This window comes from Giraffa tippelskirchi, chromosome 13 (assembly GCF_054371585.1).
Source record: "Giraffa tippelskirchi isolate mGirTip1 chromosome 13, T2T-mGirTip1v1.2.pri, whole genome shotgun sequence".
In the NCBI taxonomy this organism is placed as follows: domain Eukaryota; kingdom Metazoa; phylum Chordata; class Mammalia; order Artiodactyla; family Giraffidae; genus Giraffa; species Giraffa tippelskirchi.
This window is the reverse complement of record NC_137287.1, coordinates 15,695,960-15,713,958: the sequence shown is the minus strand read 5'-3', so window position 1 is coordinate 15,713,958 and position 17,999 is coordinate 15,695,960. Positions and strand designations below refer to the sequence as shown.

At 49.9% G+C, this 17,999-nt stretch overlaps 1 protein-coding gene across 3 annotated transcripts; it reads right to left on the bottom strand.

Annotated features, from left to right (window-relative positions):
- Window positions 1-1,685: 1,685 nt before the first annotated feature.
- Window positions 1,686-16,599, bottom strand: QPRT (quinolinate phosphoribosyltransferase). 3 transcript variants are annotated; one of them, XM_081553083.1, is made up of 4 exons: window positions 16,531-16,599; window positions 3,348-3,883; window positions 2,485-2,616; window positions 1,686-2,411 (listed from the first exon to the last, which is right to left on the bottom strand). In XM_081553083.1, exons 1-4 carry the CDS (start codon window positions 16,541-16,543, stop codon window positions 2,193-2,195), a joined length of 900 nt encoding a protein of 299 aa, XP_081409209.1. In that variant the 5' UTR covers window positions 16,544-16,599; the 3' UTR covers window positions 1,686-2,192. The 3 variants fall into 3 exon arrangements, with proteins under 3 accessions (XP_081409209.1, XP_081409208.1, XP_081409206.1); XM_081553082.1 differs by lacking the exon at window positions 16,531-16,599 and adding an exon at window positions 6,965-7,030; XM_081553080.1 differs by having other exon boundaries at window positions 1,686-2,616.
- Between the last annotated feature and the right edge of the window lie 1,400 nt (window positions 16,600-17,999).

Below are 17,999 nucleotides of genomic sequence, written 5' to 3'. Positions count from 1 at the left end.
GTTTTTTTTCTATTTTAATTGGGATGCTGTGGGTGCCGCCCACATTCTCCAGTTGGCCACAGTTCGCTCCCCTACATCTTCTTCCAGCCTCCCCCATTTGTCTCATGTGCTTGGATCCTAGAGGCATTTGAGTTTGACACTCCTAGTACACGTCTCCTTTATGCCTCTACTAGACTCTGACTCTCTCTTGAGCCTAGGGGTTTTGCTTTTCAGTTCCCTGCTCATCTTGGGTCCCCATTTCTGTCCTGACACCCAGTTCCATGAGGGTTCAGTTATCCCCCTGCAGGTCGGAGGAGCTGGTTCTCGAAGATCTCAGATCCCTGGAGCAGGGAAGGCTGCCTAGCGGAGAGTGTCCATGTTTCCCTGGAGGCAGGACAGGAGGGCCCTGGGTGGAAGTGTGTATCGCAGCATAGGTGTAGCCCAGGTGGCATCTCTGGTCCGTGTCCTGTGAGAATAGCCCCTTCAGTTCAGGACATCAGCCAAGGCAGCAGCCACTTCTGCCTGGCATCTTTGCTAAATGAATCTCCACTGTGTCTCAGAGCCTGGCCATGGTAGGCGCTCAGCACACATCTGATGCTTGAAAGATGAAGGTATTGGCCTGTCTGGAGCTTTCCCATCTGGGGTGAGCTTGATGTTTTCTTGATCTGCTCCTTTCCTGTCGCTGGTCTCCAGGGTTTAAAAGGGGGCAGAGGGGTAGAACAGATCCCTCCCCTCAAGACAGACTGGGACCCCCAGTCTCCCCCTGAAGAAGGAGCCTCTGTGGTTAAGACCCATTTTTCTCTCCTCCTGGCAAAGGGCGGAAAAGAGAGTAGATTCTGGGAAGGGAGAGGTGACTCCAGACTGAAGCCCTTCCAGAAGGAAGCACCCTGGGGACCACCTTCACCCTTGGGGCCCTTCATGCTCTCGTTCCTCCCAGAGCCACCCAGATGGGTCAGAGGGAGGTTCAAGGTGAGGGTAGGAGTGGCCACACAAATGGGCAAGACCTCAGGGATGCGTGTGCACACGTATGCTTGGGGGGCTGGATTTAGACCCTCTGCTTAGACCTCTGAGTCCTGACCTAGCACGGAGTGAAGTTTGATCTCTGAACAGACAGGGGCCCCCACCCACCCCTTCCTTACTCCCTAACTGACCTTGGCTTCGGTCCCAGTTGCTCTGAACCTCTCCCAACTTATGATATCCTAAAAGGCCTTCAGCACCCAATGGGGGTTTCATCTGAGGAAGGATGGGTGGTGGAATCAGTTGGGGACCCCAAAAGTGAGGAATAAACAGGTTTTCACCTCCAACCAAAGAGATGGTAACTGTAGCCAGAGGCGAGAGGTGAAATACTTAGTAATCAGGACAACAAGGGCATCAACCAAGTGTAATGTTCCAGCTGGACATCAGACTGGGTCCACATATCCTCAAATATAAGACACCATTGATTGCAAAACACACATCACATTGCGTTGTGTACTCTGTCATGTCCGACTCTGCAACCCCATGGACTGTAGCCCACCAAGCTCCTCTGTCCATGAGATTTTCCAGGTAAGAATACTGGAGTGGGTTGCCATTTCCTCTTCCAGGGGATCTTCCCAAACCAGTGATTGAACCCATGTCTCTTGCATCTCCTGCATCAGCAGGCAGATTCTTTTATGACTGCACCACCTGGGAAGCCCCAAAACACACACACTATTACTCAAAAAGAAAACTGTCAAACCAGGCCTTTATTACTTACAATTTCTATTTTATACTTGTTGAAAGAGTTCTTTTGGACTAATTTCCACATAGATCGTTATCATGTTGTACTTACAAACCACATGCACAGACCACAAGGGCTACGTGACAACCCATGTCTGTCTGACAGGGACCATTAGATGCGCTGTTAGTTAAAGGCAACTTCAGTGTGTGGAGGGAAAAAAAAGTGCATCTTAGAACAGATGAATGATGGCAATTTCTAACATTTACTGAGCATTTCCTCTGTGCTAATTATCACCCCCAAGAAGTCCGTACGGTTGATTAGACCCATTTTACAGATTAGGAAACTGAAGTGAGCAGAGGTGAAGTCAGTCCTTCGCGATCCCCCAGGCAGTGTGCGGCAGAGCCAGCCTCAGCACAGTCTAACGCCAAAGTGTCCTGTTGGCTGCTGGACTTAAAGAAACTTTGAGGGTCCCATGAAACCACCTTATCCCACTGCCTGGGTAGCCTCCTCGGCTCTAGGACTGGCGGGCGTGGGGCACTGGAGTTGCCCCTTCAGCAAACAGCTTGAGGGAGAAATCGAGGGCCGGGGCCGCCTGTGTCAGCATCCCCAAAGAGATGACATCGATATGGGGCCCACAGAACTGCGGGAGGTTGTCCAGCGTGACGCCCCCGCTGGCCTCCACACTCACGCTCGGGAACTGGGCCTTCAGCGCGGCGGCCGTGAGGTGCAGCTCCTGTGGGACACGAACGAGGGAGAGGTGAGAGCCCCTGACCCAGACCCTCCCCAGGAAGCCGCCCCGGCCTCACCTCAGGCCTGAAGTTGTCCAGCAAGACGAGGTCCGCTCCTGCCTCTGCTGCCTCCACAGCCTCCTGCAGGCTGCTGCACTCCACCTCCACCTTCAGGGCGAAGTCGGCCGCCCACCGCGCCGCCCGCACCGCCTGGCAGGCCGCAGGGGTGACAGTGAGACCGGGTGTCACCTGGCCCCCCCAGGGCAAGTGAGCTGGGACTAGCATGTGAAAGGCTCCAGATAGATAATGAGCTTGGGGTTCATGGCAACCCACTCCTGCATTCTTGTCTCTAGAATCCCATGGACAGAGGAGCCTGGCGGGCTACAGTCCATGGGGTGGCAAAGAGTCGGACACAACTGAGTGACTAACACTTGGGGTTCATGAGGAAACTGGGCATGGAAATGGCTTCTTACACATTAGCACACACATATTAGGTGAAACCACATGAAATTACCATTTTTGTGAGACAACAAAAGGCCAGATTCAGCACACTTTGGCATCTGGACCTGAGTTCAATCAACTCAGAATATCAAGACTCGAAGATGTCTTCAAGCACAGTTTCACATAAAGGAAACAGGTCCAGGGAGTTCGAGTGACCTGCCCAAGGTTGTAGAGTCACCAACACTGGGTTCCCAATAGTTCGTCCTTTGCCCTTGAGCATCATACCAACCAGCTGAAGAAGGCTGGAGAAGAAGCAAGTCCAATCCCTCCCTTCACAGATGGAACCTCTGAGGGGTCGAGGAGTCTCGCAACCCCCACCCCCCAGGCCATCACTGTTTCACCAAGGAGTGGCTGGGGGTCCCTGGTAGCGGGGAAGGACTGTGATGGGGGCTGGGGTTGGAGCAGGGCCAGGGTAGGGGCTCAGCTGGACAGATAGACACCTTTTTCACACCACCGGCTGCCATGACATGGTTGTCCTTCACCATCAGCAGCCCGCCAAGGTCGTAGCGGTGGGCGGCAGCCCCGCCCACTAGGAGCCCGTATTTCTCCACCAGCCGGAAGCCCGGTGTAGTCTTCCTCGTGCCTGCCACATGCCCGGCCCAGCCGGCCCCCCTGGCGGTCTCTACCGCAGCAGCAGCCATGCTGGCAACTCCACTACAGCGGGCCAGCGTGTTAAGGGCCACCCGCTCCCCCAGCAGCAGGCAGTGGGCAGGGCCCCGGACCTCGGCCACCTTGGCCACAGGCACCAGCTTTGATCCCTCAGGGAGGAACCAGGAGACCTGGCAGTTGACTCGGGCAAAGATGGCATCAAAGAAGGGCCTCCCTGCCAGCACCCCCGGGGACTTGGCCCACAGCACCGCCTGCGAGGGGGCTGTCCCTGAGACCAAGGCCACGTAGTTGAGGCCTGGGCAGTCCTCTCGGAGCCAGCTGTCTGCCAGGGCGGCCAGAGTGGCAGGAGGCAGCAGATGTGCCAGGCCTGGGAGGGAAAGAGAGAGAATGCCGTTACATGTTGGCTGCCTTTCTGGTAGTCGGGTGATGGTCAGAATATTTAACGGCTGGCTGAACTGGGCACTAGCCAACCAGGGTGAAGATCTGGGGGTCCCGGGAGAGGGGCTGAGGCATTGGGTAGGCCTTGTAAGCTGAACAAGGTTGCTAGATTGACTGAATAAAAATACAGGACACCTGGTTAAATTTATGTATTTATTTATTTTTGGCTACACGGAGTCTTCACTGCCATGTGCAATCTTTCTCTATGCAACAAGGGCTACTCTCGAGTTACAGCGTGCAGGCACCACTGTGGTGGTTTCTCTTGTTGCAGATCATGGACTCCAGGGTGCTAGGGCTCATGTGAGATCTTCCGGGACCAGGGATCGAACCTGTGTCCCCTGCATTGGCAGGCGGATTCTTAACCACTGAACCGCCAGGAAGTCCTCTAGTTAAATTTAAATTTCTGACAAACATCAAAGTTTTTTTAGTATAAATATATTCTAGGCAATATTTAGAACATGCTTACTCTTAAAAAATTATCTGTCAGTTATCTGAGATTCAGACTTCCCTGGTGGCTCAGAGGTTAAAGCGTCTGCCTCCAATGCGGGAGACCTGGGTTCGATCCCTGGGTCGGGAAGATCCCCTGGAGAAGGAAATGGCAAACCACTCCAGTATTCTTGCCTGGAGAATCCCATGGATGGAGGAGCCTGGTAGGCTACAGTCCACGGGGTTGCAAAGAGTCGGACATGACTGAGCGACTTCCCTTTATCTGAGATTCAAGTTTAACTGAGTGCCCTGTATTGTAGCTGGTAAACCTAGTGCTGGATCAACAGCTATTTGTCAACTCTAAGAGACAGGCAGCCACCTAAAATGTCATTCTGCGGCTTTTCCATAGAAGGATGGGTTATTTACTAGCTGAAGCTCCCAGGAGAACGTGAGCTGAATCTCTTTCCGATCCCTGTCTTCTCTATAGAACCAGGAATTTTAAAGCTGGAAGTTCAGCTTTTTATAGACGTGGAGACTGAGGATCAGAAAGGAAAGGCAAGTCAACCGAGGTCACAAGGCAAACGGACAGCAGAGTGAGACTGGCCGGGCCTCAGGGTCACGGGCGTCTGTCCTTCACCTTTGCCTTCCAAAACGTGCCTTCTCTCTAAAGATGGGGCTGTATAAGGAGGAAGGAACATGGGGAGATTGGGTTTGAACCTTTGCTTTTCGAGACAGGAGTGTGGGCTTTTCAGGAGTGTGGGCGAGCCCTTTAAGCGTTAAGGACAAAGTGCTCCCTGAGGTCCTCATGCTGGTTTGCCGGGCCCCTGTGTCTGTTGAAATGAGTGGGGTGACCACAGAATGGTGCAACATTGCCATCTATCAGCCGAGAGACGAACTACAGCCTCGTGGTTGACGCCGTCGATGGCCTTAGCTTGAAGTGGGCAGGGTAACAATTCGATCACCTGTGAAGGGGGTTGTTTAGTTTTGTTTCCTCTACTTTCACTCCAGGTTGAAGGTTTTGTTTTTTTGGCCACGCCACATGTGGGGATTTTAGTCCCCGCCCCCCATGGATTGAACCCATACCCCCTGCATTGGGAGCATGGAATCTTAACCACTGGACCACCAGGGAAGTCCTGCTCCAAGTTGAAGTTAAGGCCAGACAGTCTAGCTTGCTCTCCTCTCAGAAGCTGCATGCCTGCTCAGTTGCTCAGTTGTGTCTGACTCTTTGTGACCCCCAAGGACTGTAGCCTGCCAGATTCATCTTTCCATGGAATTTTCCGGGCAAGAATACTGGAGTGGGTTGCCATCTCCTGCATTGGCAGGCGGATTCTTTACCACTCAGCCATCTGGGAAGCCCAAGTCCCTTCTTTGTCAGCCTTTCTTTCCCAAAACCAAGCACCTGCCCCTCCCCACCCCAGCCACAGGTCAGGTGATTGCACCTGACCCTTCTCCCCCACCTTCTTCCCCACAACTACCCAAGTGGTTTCCATTCTCCCTTCAGAGCCATCTGTGCCCTGGCCAGGTGCTGGGAACAGTCAATGAAAAAGACAAAGATACAGTCCTGCCTCCACCATTCACAGTCCAGCCAGGCAAAAGACCAGTGAACAAAGAGCAGAGGTGGATGCAAAGGCCCCCACTCCAGTCTGACCCAGGTGCCGTGATGTTTACTTTTTAAAGTGAATTTGAATTTTTGGACTGGTGAGTATCAGATAAACAAACTGTGATGCATGTATACAAAGGGATTCGACTTGGCAATGAAAAAAGAAATGAACTACTGATACACCCAACAGGCACACATCTCAAATGCATTATTCTAAGTTAAGAAGCCAGATTCGAAAAACGACACCCTGGGACTTCCCTGGTGGCCCAGTGGTTAAGAATTTGCCTTCCAATGCAGGGGACCCCGAATGCCGCAACGAAAACCCAGCGCAGCCAAAAAAAAAAAAAGGCGGCATGTTATTTGAGTCCATCTGTGTAACTATGTTCTGGAAAAAGCAAAATGATAGCAACAGAGAACAGACCAGGGGTTGCCTGAGGGCGGGGGAGGGGCTGGCCACAAAGGGAGGAGCACCCAGTTTGGAGGTGTGATTGAACTAGCCTAGATTTTGTCTGTGATGGTGGCTACAGTATTGATGCATTTATGACTCATAGAAGTTGACACAGGAAAGGGTGAATTTTACTGTCTGTGGTTATATTTCATTAAACCTGACTTTAAAAATCAAACCGTAAAAACGGAAATTTAAGTGGATCGCTCTCCTGCTTAAAGCCTCACTTTCATTGTATTAGCGCCAGCTCTCTTGACTTCTTTCCATTTTTCATTTATTCTTTGGACAAATCCTCGCTGAGCACCTGCTCTGTGCCAGGTACTAACTGCTGGGAAGCAGAATGGGCAGCTCTTTCTCTCAGCTTTCAGGCCTTTGCCTATGCTATTCTAAGGTTGTTCCTGCCCCTGACGTCCCTTTCCTCACCCTCACCCCAGACTCCCGCTTCACCTCTTCAGATCTTCCTCTTCAGATCTTCCCTTAGACATCACTTCTTGGCCAGGGGCTCTCACAGACCCCCCTAAATCAGGTCATGTGCTCACCCAGCTCCTTGTTCATCCGTCAATGTCATCCTCTGCTGGTGTCTTCTCTCTAGGACCAAGAGGTCCAGTGAGTTTTCTGCTACAGCCCAGGTGCCTGGCACGCTGACCGAAACAAGCGTGCGGCTTGTAATTGACAATTTCAGATTATTTTTAAAAATTATTTATTTTTGGCTGCACTGGGTTTTCGTTGCTGCAGGGGCTTTTCTCTAGTTGTGCCTCACAGGCTTCTCACTGCGGTGGCTTCTCTTGGTGCAGAGTATGAGCTCCAGGGTGGTGGGCTTCAGTAGTTGTGGCCCGAGGACTTAATTGCCCCCAAGGAATGTGGAATCTTCCAGGACCAGAGATCAAACTCATTGTGTCTCCTGCATTGGCAGGCAGATTCTTAACCTCTGGACCACCAGGGAAGTCCAATTTCACATTATTTTTATCTTTTGGTCATGCCGCAAGGCATGTGGGATCTTAATTCCCCCACCAGGGATCAAATTTGCGCCCCATTGGCAGCACCTAGTCTTAACCACTGGACCACTAGGGAAGTCCCCTTATATTGTTTGGTTTAAAACTAAGTGTTTGATGATACTTATCTGAGCAGAGAGGTGGCACAGTGGAAGGAATCAGAGCCCAGACTCCAGGACCACTCAGTGTGGGTTCCAATACTGCTTCTATTACATTTAGCTAAGTGATCCTGGGCAGGTGGCTCTACCTTTCAGGGGACCTTCTGTGTCCCAACTGTAATGGGAATAACACTGATAACCCCATAGACTTCTTATGAAAATTCAGGGAGTTTATATTTCTAACACCCTCAAGAACACAAAGGAAATTCAACCCTGAATATTAATTGGAAGCACTGATGCTGAAGCTCCAATACTTTGGCCACATGATTCGAAGAGCTGACTCACTGGAAAAGACTCTGATGCTGGGAAAGATTGAAGGCGGGAGGAGAAGGGGGCGACAGAGGACGAGATGGTTGGATGGCATCACTGACTCAACGGACACGAATTTGAGCAAGCTCCGGGAGATGGTGAAGGACGGGCAAGCCTGGTGTGCTGTAGTCCATGGGGTTGCAGAGTCAGACATGACTGAGTGACTGAACAACAGCAGGAACACTGGCACACAGTAGGTGTGTTTGCTGATGGGATGACTGAAGCATTTACCAAGAGCAAAGAGGAAGAAATGACTAAACGTCCCGGGGGAAGCGGGGAGTTTTAGTGGTCTTAAAGGATGAGTCATGTTTGCCAGGCAGAGGTGAGGGGGTGGAGAGGAGAGAGGGCAGGACACTTCGTACTAAAAGAGCAAGTGCTCAAGGTTCAGAAGCAAGAAGATAAAGGAGGTGAGGGAGGGCTGAGGAGGATTCATGGGAGAAATGTCTCGAGGTTGAGGCCAGAGTGAAAAAGGGGCTAAACCAATTAGCTGAGAACTTTGGACAAATCCTGGGAGCCATCATAGAATTTTAAAGGAGGGAATGGTATGATTATGATTTTGTTCTAGAAAGGTCACTTCAGCCATCAACTGGAGACGGGTTGGGAGGCAAAAGGAAGCTGGGGCAACTGGCCAGATAGAAAGTGAGGAAGCCCTGAACTAGGGAGAAAGCAATGGAAGAGCCAGGGTGGGGTGGGGGTGGGAGGGTGGGGCAAATGGAAGATTGTTTCTGAGGCAGAAGCCACATGGTCATAGGAAGTGAGGGAGTGGGGGAGGGAAGTTGAGAAAGGAGGGCCCTCCCCCTGGGCTGCACATCGGAATCCTCCGGGAGCTTTTCGGACTCTACTGCTCAGGTCCATCCCAGATCAATCAAATCAAAATCTTTCCAGGGAGGTTCCCATGAACCCAAGTTTTGGAAATGCTCCCAGTGGGATTCAGATGCACAGAAAGGTTAAGAAACAGTGCTCACACAAGACCACCTGTTGTATACCTTGGTTTATATGAAACATCCAGAAAAGGCGAATGGAGAGAGACAAGACATCAGATGAGTGATTGTCTGGGGCTGAAAATTAAACAACATGGGATCTTACTGGGGTGATGGAAATGGTCTGATGATGGTGGCATAACTTGGTAAATTTACCAAAAAGCTTTGAATTGTTGTCTACTTAAATATAAATAAGACCCAATACTCTGCCAAAAGGCAGGAATCATTTTGCAACCTTAGTAACCCAGTGGATCCAGGGATTGGATCAAAAGCCAACATCGAGAGGAAAGTCAACCAGATACTGGGCACTCTGGACAGAACACCCCCCAACCCGTGGAATACTCTTGCCAAAACAGCTGAACCAGAGTCAGATCACACTTCTAGATGCAACCACCAAGTCACAAGAAAACCAGAAGACAGAAGAACGTGTTAAACCATACCACTGGGATACAGCCAGCCAAATTCAGACCATAGGGAACTCTCCAGAAGATAGCCCAATTTCTTCTACGTGCATGCGTGCTAAGTCATTTCAGTTGTGTCTGTCTCTTTGGAGCCCTATGGACTATAGCTCACCAGGCTCCTCTGTCCATGAGATTCTCTAGGCAAGAATACTGGAGTGGGTTACCATACCCTCCCCCAGAGGATTTTCCCAACCCCAGGATGCAACCCGAGTCTCTTACAGTCTCCTGCATTGGCCAGAGTGTTCTTGACCACTAGCACCACCCATACAAGGAAAAACAAAGATTAAAAGAATCTAAACCACATACTAACTAGTCACAATGGATCTTATTTGGATCCTACTTCAAACAAACAAATTGAAATCAAATTAGAACATTTACGAAACAGTTGAAAATCTGAACACTGACTAGGTATTTGGTAACATTAAGGAAATATCTTTTTGAAGTGGGTTATGGTTGTGATACAAAAAAATTATATTTTAAAAACAATTTAAAAATAGCAAAATACTGAGATATTTATGTATGGAAATATTTGAGAGCTGGGTTTCCTTTAAGATAGTCTTGGAAGTTAGAAATTAGACAGTATGAAATTAAAGGGTATAGGGACTTCCCTGGCAGTCCAGTGGTTAAGACTCCATCCTTCCACTGCAAGGGGAACAGGTTCAATCCCTGGTCAAGGAACTAAGAGCCTACATGTGGAGTGGCACCACCAAAAGAAAAGGGTGGGGAGGGTTGGATGGGACTGGGTTGGCCAAAAGTTAGTGGTTGTTGAAGCTGGATGATGGGTATGTGAGAATTCATCATACATTTCTGTCTACCTTGTGTATATTTGAAATTTCTCTACAATAAAAAAGTAAAACAAATAGATAAAAATGGAAAGGAGAGAGAGGACCTTCGCTTAGGATAAGGTCAAGGAAATTTTTTTGGAGGGTGAATAGAGCAGTGATTCTCAACCTTGGCTACACAATGGAGTTATCCAGAAAGCTGTGCCAAATGTATATAATGTTTTGGCCCCACCCCCAGAGATTCTAATGTAACTGGTCTGGAATGTGGTAACTTAATTCTGATTCATAACAGAATTGAGAGCTTCTGAACCACAGAAAGAGAACCTGTATGACTACGATACCTTGGTGAGTACCAGATGCCTGGCACTTGCTATATGTATGTGTGGTATGCTGTGCTTAGTCACTGTCTTTGCAACCCCATGGACTGTAGCCTGCCAGGTTCCTCTGTCCGTGGGGATTCTCCAGGCAAGAATACCGGAGTGGGTTGCCATGCCCTTCTCCAGGGGATCTTCCCAACCCAGGGATCGAACCCAGGTCTCCCGCATTGCACGTGGATTCTTTATTGACTGAGCCACCACGGAAGCCCAACAATACTGGAGTGGGTAGCCTATCCTTTCTCCAGGGGAACTTCCTGACCCAGGAATCAAACCGAGGTCTCCTGCATTGCAGGCAGATTCTTTAACCAGCTGAGCTACCTGGGAAGCCTATATATGTATGTATACACAAAGTCACAAATCCTACCTACTGCCCTTCTTCATGGTAGAGGTCACTAAGACAGAGAACCTAGGCTCAGAAATGCAAAGGGAAATTACCTAAAGAACAGAGCTAGAAAACGGGATTTCCCTGGTTGTCCAGTGGTTAGGACTCTGTGCTTTCACTGCAAAGGGCCTGGTTTCAATCCCTGGTTGGGGACCTAAGATCCCGTAGGCCATGCATTCCAGCAAAAAAGAAAAAATTAGAAGGAAAGAAAATGACCAACGTGGACCCTGGTCTTCCCTGTCCAAAGAAGGTAGTTTTAGTTTTAGAGCTACACTGCCTCCTCCAGCAGGGGTTACTGTCTGGCTCTCTTAGGCAAGATCAGCTATTGTAAATGCAGAATGTTCCTGAAAAACAAATAAATACATCTGGATTTCTTTAAGCCCCAACTCTCGTGCATTTCGAACAACAGAAATTCCTGTGGGGAGCTTTGAAAATAAGGCTCTCCTAATTAGCTGCTGATGCTGAAAGGAACTGCACAAGAGAAGCAGGCTGTTTTTGCAGCTGCCTGAGCAGAAGCTGCAGCACGGAGGAAACAGCTGTAAGCCCTGCCTGTCCCCTTTTTATTCTCACTGTTTTTCTATGTAAATAGTCTCTCAAGACACCTGGACTCCAGAGATTATAGTGTGACCCTGGGAGGTATCACCTTGATCTCTCAAGGCAATACTTTCTTCATTGGCTAGCCCAGAATTTTTTTTTAATATTGGCATCTCTGGGACTCCCCTGATAGTATAGTGTTAAGACTCTGTGCTTCCACTGCAAGGGGAGAGGATTTGAAAAACTGGCATCTCTGTTTTTGAGGGAATCTGAAGCCTCTGGGTGGGGGGATGGGGCTTCCCAGGTGGCTCTAGATGTAAAGAATCCACCTGCCTCTTACTGGATGCAAGAGATGAGGGTTGATCCCCTGGAGGAGGAAATGGCAACCCACTTGAGTATTCTTGCCTAGGAAATCGCATGAAAAGAGAAGCCTGGCAGGCTACAGTCCACTGGGTCACAAAGAGTCAGACACAACTGAACTGACTGAGCATGCACACACACAAAGCATCTGGGGAAATTTCCTACATTTCTCTCTTTACAAATAATGTAAAAAGATGCAGATAAACTGAAGACTCTGGTAGAATATTTGAAGATTCCTCCTCCCTCCCCCCACCACTGGCACTTTTGCTATTCTCATCTGGATTCTGGATTGTTGACTGATTTTTTTTAAAACTTTCCTCATTCTTTTATTTGGCTGCATCAGGTCTTAATTGCGCTGGGTCTTAATTACAGCAGCACTTGCTGTCTTCTGTTGTGGTACACAAATCTCTCTGTTGGTGCACAGGCTCTGGAATGCCTGGCTCAGCAGTTGTGGCGAACGGGCTTAGTTGCTCCAAAGGATGTGGAATCTTAGTTTCCTGACCAGGGATCAAACCAGCATCCCATGCATTCCAAGGTGGGTTCTTAACCACTGGACCACCAGGGAATCCCTATTGACTGATTTTTCTATGTTGCCCTAACTGGCCGGTGGCTTGGTACCAAGAGGGAATGGGCTAGAATCAGAGCTCCCATCTCTGCATCTTTCCTCCAATCATGTAATAAGCACTTGATCATGCTTTTGATGAACCGGCACAACGGCAGGTTCTTCACGTAAGACAAATACCACAAGTTTTTGTTCTTAATTTGATGTGTGACTGGGTGTAACCATGTATAACCATGTGGCTTGCGCTTGGAACAACAGTGACTTATATGAGGCTGACAAAATGTTCCAGCTAAAAGCAAGTGATGATGGTTTTCCCCAACTGACTGGAAAAAAATTTTAAATAGATGTCAGTTTTAAAGGTTTTGCATTTATAGGTTTTTCTTAAAACCCTGGTGCCTGCTACCACTTGTCTATAATAGAATCTGAAGTGACATCACGTATAATAACAGCTAACACTTGTGGTCTTTCCCAAGCCCTGTCCCAAGCATTTTCTACATATTAATACATTTAATCCTCCTAACAACACTCATAAGGTGGGTACTATTATTATCCCCCTTTTACAGATAAGGAAACTGAGGCACTGAATAAGAAAGTAATTTGCCCAAAGTTCACACAGCTCCGAAGTGTGTGAAGGCAGGATAAGTCTAGGCAGGCTGACCCCAGAGTCCCCTCACTTATCCCACCTTATCACATAATTCACTAAATTATTTTTTAATTATTATATACTTATTATATCGCTATTCACAGAATTCTACAAGCCAACCCAGGGATCCAGCGTTCTGTCCCTGGTGCAGTAAGAATAATCTGGATGGGGGGCAGGAGTGGGGTTGGTCGGAAATGCCTGATTTGAATCCCGGCTCCATCACCTACATGCTGGGTGACCTTAGGCAATTTCCTAACCTCTCTGAGATTCAGTTTCATGAAAAAAGCACAGGGTTACAACGAGGAGGAAATGGGCAGCTCACCTTAAGGGCCTGAGCCAATGCCCACCCAGCTGGTGTCTTTGAACTCAGGTGTCTGACTCTGGCAGCTTTGTTCTCCCATCTATTTATTTGTTGAACCATTTGGCAAACACCAGATGGAGACAGAGGCTGGTTAGCACCCTGGCTTCCAGACAAAAGTTTTCTTTTCCCCTTCTCTCCTTAGAGAGGAGAAATGATCTCCAAAGAGAGCCAAAGGGGATTGCCCATCACACAAGTGGTAAAACGATCTACAGGGCTTCAGACAAGGAGAGATGACCTGTTGTTAAGGAGAGAACAGTAAGAGAAGGCTGGCTCTGAGAATAGGCTGGGGCTGGATGGGCAGAGGAAGGCCTGAGGCTTATGGAGGTGGAGGCGCACATGGTAAGAGAGAGGGCTGAGTGGGAGGCAGGGCCAGACTGAGCAGGCCCTGAATAACAGGAAACAGGGTCTCACTTAACAGGCAATGGCAAATCCATCAAACTTTTGATCTGAAGTCACATGATGAAAAAAGCACTTTTAAGTTTCCATGTGCAAGTTGTACCTAGGATTCCTTTTTTTTCTTTAAGATTTTTAAAAATATTTATTTATTTAAATAAATGCTGTGCCAGGTCTTAGTTGCAGCCCCCTCAGGATCTTTGATCTTCACTGTGGCAAGCGAGATCTTTTTAGTTTTGGCATGTGGGATATTTAGCTGTGGCGTGTGGGATATAGTTCCCTGACCAGGGATCAAACCTAGGCCCCCTACATTAGGAGCCTAGAGTCTTAGTCACCGGACCACCTGGGAAGTCGCACGCCTAGGGTTCTTGAAAGATGTAATGTGCTTAGTCTCTGAGTCGTGTCCGACTCTTTGCAACTGCATGGACTGTAGCCCACCAGACTCCTCTGTCCATGGAATTCTCCAGGTAAGAATACTGGAGTGTGTTGTCACGCCCTCCTCCAGGAGATCCTTCCAACCCAGAATTGAACCCAGGTCTCCCACATTGTAGGCAGATTTTTTACTGTCTGAGCCACCAGGGAAGCCCTGAAAGATATAAGTTGGAAGGCTATTGCAACAGCCTAGGCAAGGAAACAGTGAACCAAGATAAAGGGTAAAGGGAGAGCATCTGTTTACAGGGACTGCCTCCTGCACTCCACACCCCCAGACCTGGGATTCCTCTCCGCTTACACCTTGGCCACCAGCCTGCCATCTGCTTCTTCTTCTTTTAAAATTTATTTGGCTGTGCCAGGTCTTGGTCATTGCAGTGTGCAGTATCTTTAGTTGCAGTATGCAGGATCTTGTTCCCTGACCAGGGACCGAACCAAGGTCCCCTGCATTGGGAGCACAGAGTCTTAGCCACTGGACCACCAGGGAAGTCCCAGCCTGCCATCTGCTTTTGGCCCAACTCTGTCCTCACCCCTCCTCTCCTCTGCGTCCTCATCCTTTGCCTCACCCCACTGATTTGACTACTCCCTCCTGGCTTAACTCCCAGTCAGTGATCCTAGTGCCAACCCTTCTGGCTTGGCCCGGAGTTGAACATCAGTGTCATCACGTACATGAAGGTCGCCACTCAGAGGAAGGCTCCCCCAGAGGGAGGTGGGACCAGAAAGATGTGGAGGTAAATCCATAGGACGCAGCAACTGTCTGGATATTGGGGTTCAATGGAGAGGGAGCTGTCAAAGTGACCCTGAGGTTTCTGGTCTGAGTGGGAAGCTGGCGAGATACGAGCAGAAATGAAGCTAGTGGCACGGGAGGAGTTTGAGTTGACACACCAAGCACATATCCCCAAAATGGAACTGGAACCTGGAGTGGTCTCGGAGCTAGAGAGACGATTGTATGGACCCAACACCGTCACCAGTGTAACTGCACTGAGTGATTTCTGTACCAGGCACCTGACATGTATTATCTCATTTAATCCTCACCACAACCCAAGGGTAGGCACTTGGGTTTTCACTTGACTCAATGAGGAAACCGAGGCACAGCAAGGCTAAGCATCTTGTTCAAGGTCACACAACTAGCTGGTGGCAGGGATGGGACCTGAACCCAAGCTCTAACTCTGAGATCATTTCTTTAAAAAAAATTTTTTTTTCTTTCTTTATTTACTTAAGTTGGGTTGTTCTGGGTCTTTGTTGCTGCACACCAGCGTTCTATAGTTGCGGTGAGCGGGGGGCTACTCTTCGTGGCAGTGCACAGGCTTCTCATTGTGGCAGCTTCTCTTGTCGGGGAGCACAGGCTCTAGGCCCATGGGCTTCAGTTATTGCAGCACGCAGGCTTAGTAGCTACGGGCACACAGACTTCAGGAGCCCTCGGCATGTGGGATCTTCCCGGACCAGGGAATGAACCCGTGTCCCCTGCATTGGCAGGCAGATTCCTATCTACTGTACCATCAGGGAAGTCCTCTGAGATAATTTCTAAACTAAGCACTGGTCTTGACCCTCCCAAGAGCTGGTTCCACGGCCAAGCCAGGGGCCAGGTGTAGGCCCTGAAGAAGCATCGGACCTGGAGAGGGAGGCCAGAGCCGGGGAAGGAGAAGCCTGGGGAGGGGACTGTGAAGCTGCAGGGAGCCCTCCATGTTTCTTCCATTTCCTGCCCCCATCTCCAACCTGGGGAGCAGGAAACTATTAATAGTATTATCATTTTGTAGATATAAGGAAATGAGGCCCGGAGACCTCAAGTGACTGGCTCAAGGTCACATAGCCTATTCCTAGTGGAGCCTGGATTCGAACAGGAGGCTTTTTGACTCCAAAGTCTGGCCTGTACCATCCTGCACCCAGCCTCCTCTGGGCATCCCTCCTCATTTGCATACGAATCCCAGGACTCACAGGACTCAGGCCCCCTCCCCCACCCTCGCGGTGCATGGGACAGGACTTCACCTCACTCTGCCAGAGTTGTTAGCGAGGGGCAAAGTCCGGAGCTGCTCCAGCCTCCCACTACCCGGCACCTTCAGCACCCCCAAAGATGCGGCCTCCTCCAGGCCATCCCTGAATTTCCCGGAGCTCAAGCCCCTTTCTCCCCCAGAGCTCAACTGGAGACCCGTTGTGGAGAGAGAAACAAGAGTGAGAAGAGGCCTTTGGAGGGCAGAAAGGTGTGCTTGGGTTCAGAGAGGCTGAAGGGAGACAGGGGTAGGTAAGAGAGTAGATGGGGACCAGCAGAGACTCTTGGAGGAGGGAGGCTGGGGACGGAGGCGAGATGGGATGCGGGGATGGGCGGAAGAGTGGCAGAGGGTGGTGCAGGGACACAGTGGAGAGAGGCCTGGGAGACTTCTTTACCTTCAGGGTCCATAACAGCTTGGAGCTGGCCGACTGGTGTGTCCACCGCTGGATCCAATGTTCGGAGAGGCCGGAAGCTGGGGGTGGGGCTGCTGGAGGGAGGTAGGTGGGGCCAGTCTGACCAGCCCCCTTCACCCCGCCAGAGCCCTGCCCCTGCTCCCTCCTGCCTCCAGGACACTCAGCCCCAGTAGCTCAGAAGTCCTCTCCTCTCTGAGTGGAGAGTTCCTATTCATGCCAGTCGCCAGCCTCCCCGGCTCTGCCCCAGGGCCTGTGCTCCCTCCGAGGGCTGGAGAGCCTTTTTATAAGAAAAAATAATAATAATTTTATTTATTTATTTTTGGCCATGCTGGGTCTTCGTTGCTGCACTGGCTTTTCTCGAGTTGCGGTGAGCCGGGTCTAGTCTCTAGTTTCAGTGCATGGGCTTCTCACTGCGGTGGCTTCTCTTGTTGCGGAGCTCGGGCTAGAGCCAGAGAGGGCACCTGGGCTCAGTTGTGGTACACGGGCTTAGTTACTCCTCCGCGTGTGGGATCTTCCCAGATCCTGGATCAAACCCATGTCTCCTGCATTGGCAGGTGGGTTCTTTATTAATACCACTGAGCCACCAGGAAAGCCCCTGGAGAGCCTTTCTGATGGTGCACTGGGGAGATCCTACTTCCACCCTTTTTGATCTCAGATACCTCTTTACCTTTTTCTGTTCCTCCATTTCCTTGGCTGTAAAATGGGGTAATACCATCCTCATGGTTTCAGCTCAGACTCAAGTGAAAAACTCCACGGTTGACACAGAATAGAAACTCAGCAAATAGCCACTTCCCTTCCCTTCCTTCTTCCCAAAGGACTTTCAGGGCCCTGAGCAGATTAGAGCCAGGCTTCTGAACAAGAAAACCAGGAAACTGTCAATTATGGTACTGGGACTTCAGGCAAGCTCATGTTCCAGAAATGCCGGTGATTCCATTTCTTCATCGGAACCACCTGCTAGAGTTGCTGGGACCACTGATTGCTAGACCCTGCCCTCTTCCCAGACTTCTCCAATTTCTGCCTCTGCAGCACTCAACCCCAGGAGGACCTGGACTCACGTGAGGCAAGCAAGGGTCCTGGGGCACAAAACTGAAGGAGGCCTCAAGCTCGAGCTCCAGCCTTGCACCTCAGCTCCTTGCTTGCCTCTCTCTAGTCCAGGCTAGCTCCTGACAGCCCTTCTCTGAACCATCTCCCTTTTTTCCCCCTAGACGTCATCTTCTCTTGGTTTCTCTCCTCAAGGCTCTCTTCCGTCTCCTTCTTCCTCAAATTGTGGTGTCTCCTCAGTGTGTCGAAGACTGTTCCTCTTTCCCTCCTGGCGAGCATACATGCTAAGTCGCTTTAGTCATGTCCAACTTTGCGACCCTATAGACTGTAGCCCACCAGGCTCCTCTGTCCATGGGATTCTCCAGGCAAGAATACTGGAGTAGGTTGCTGTGCGCTCTTCTAGGGGAATC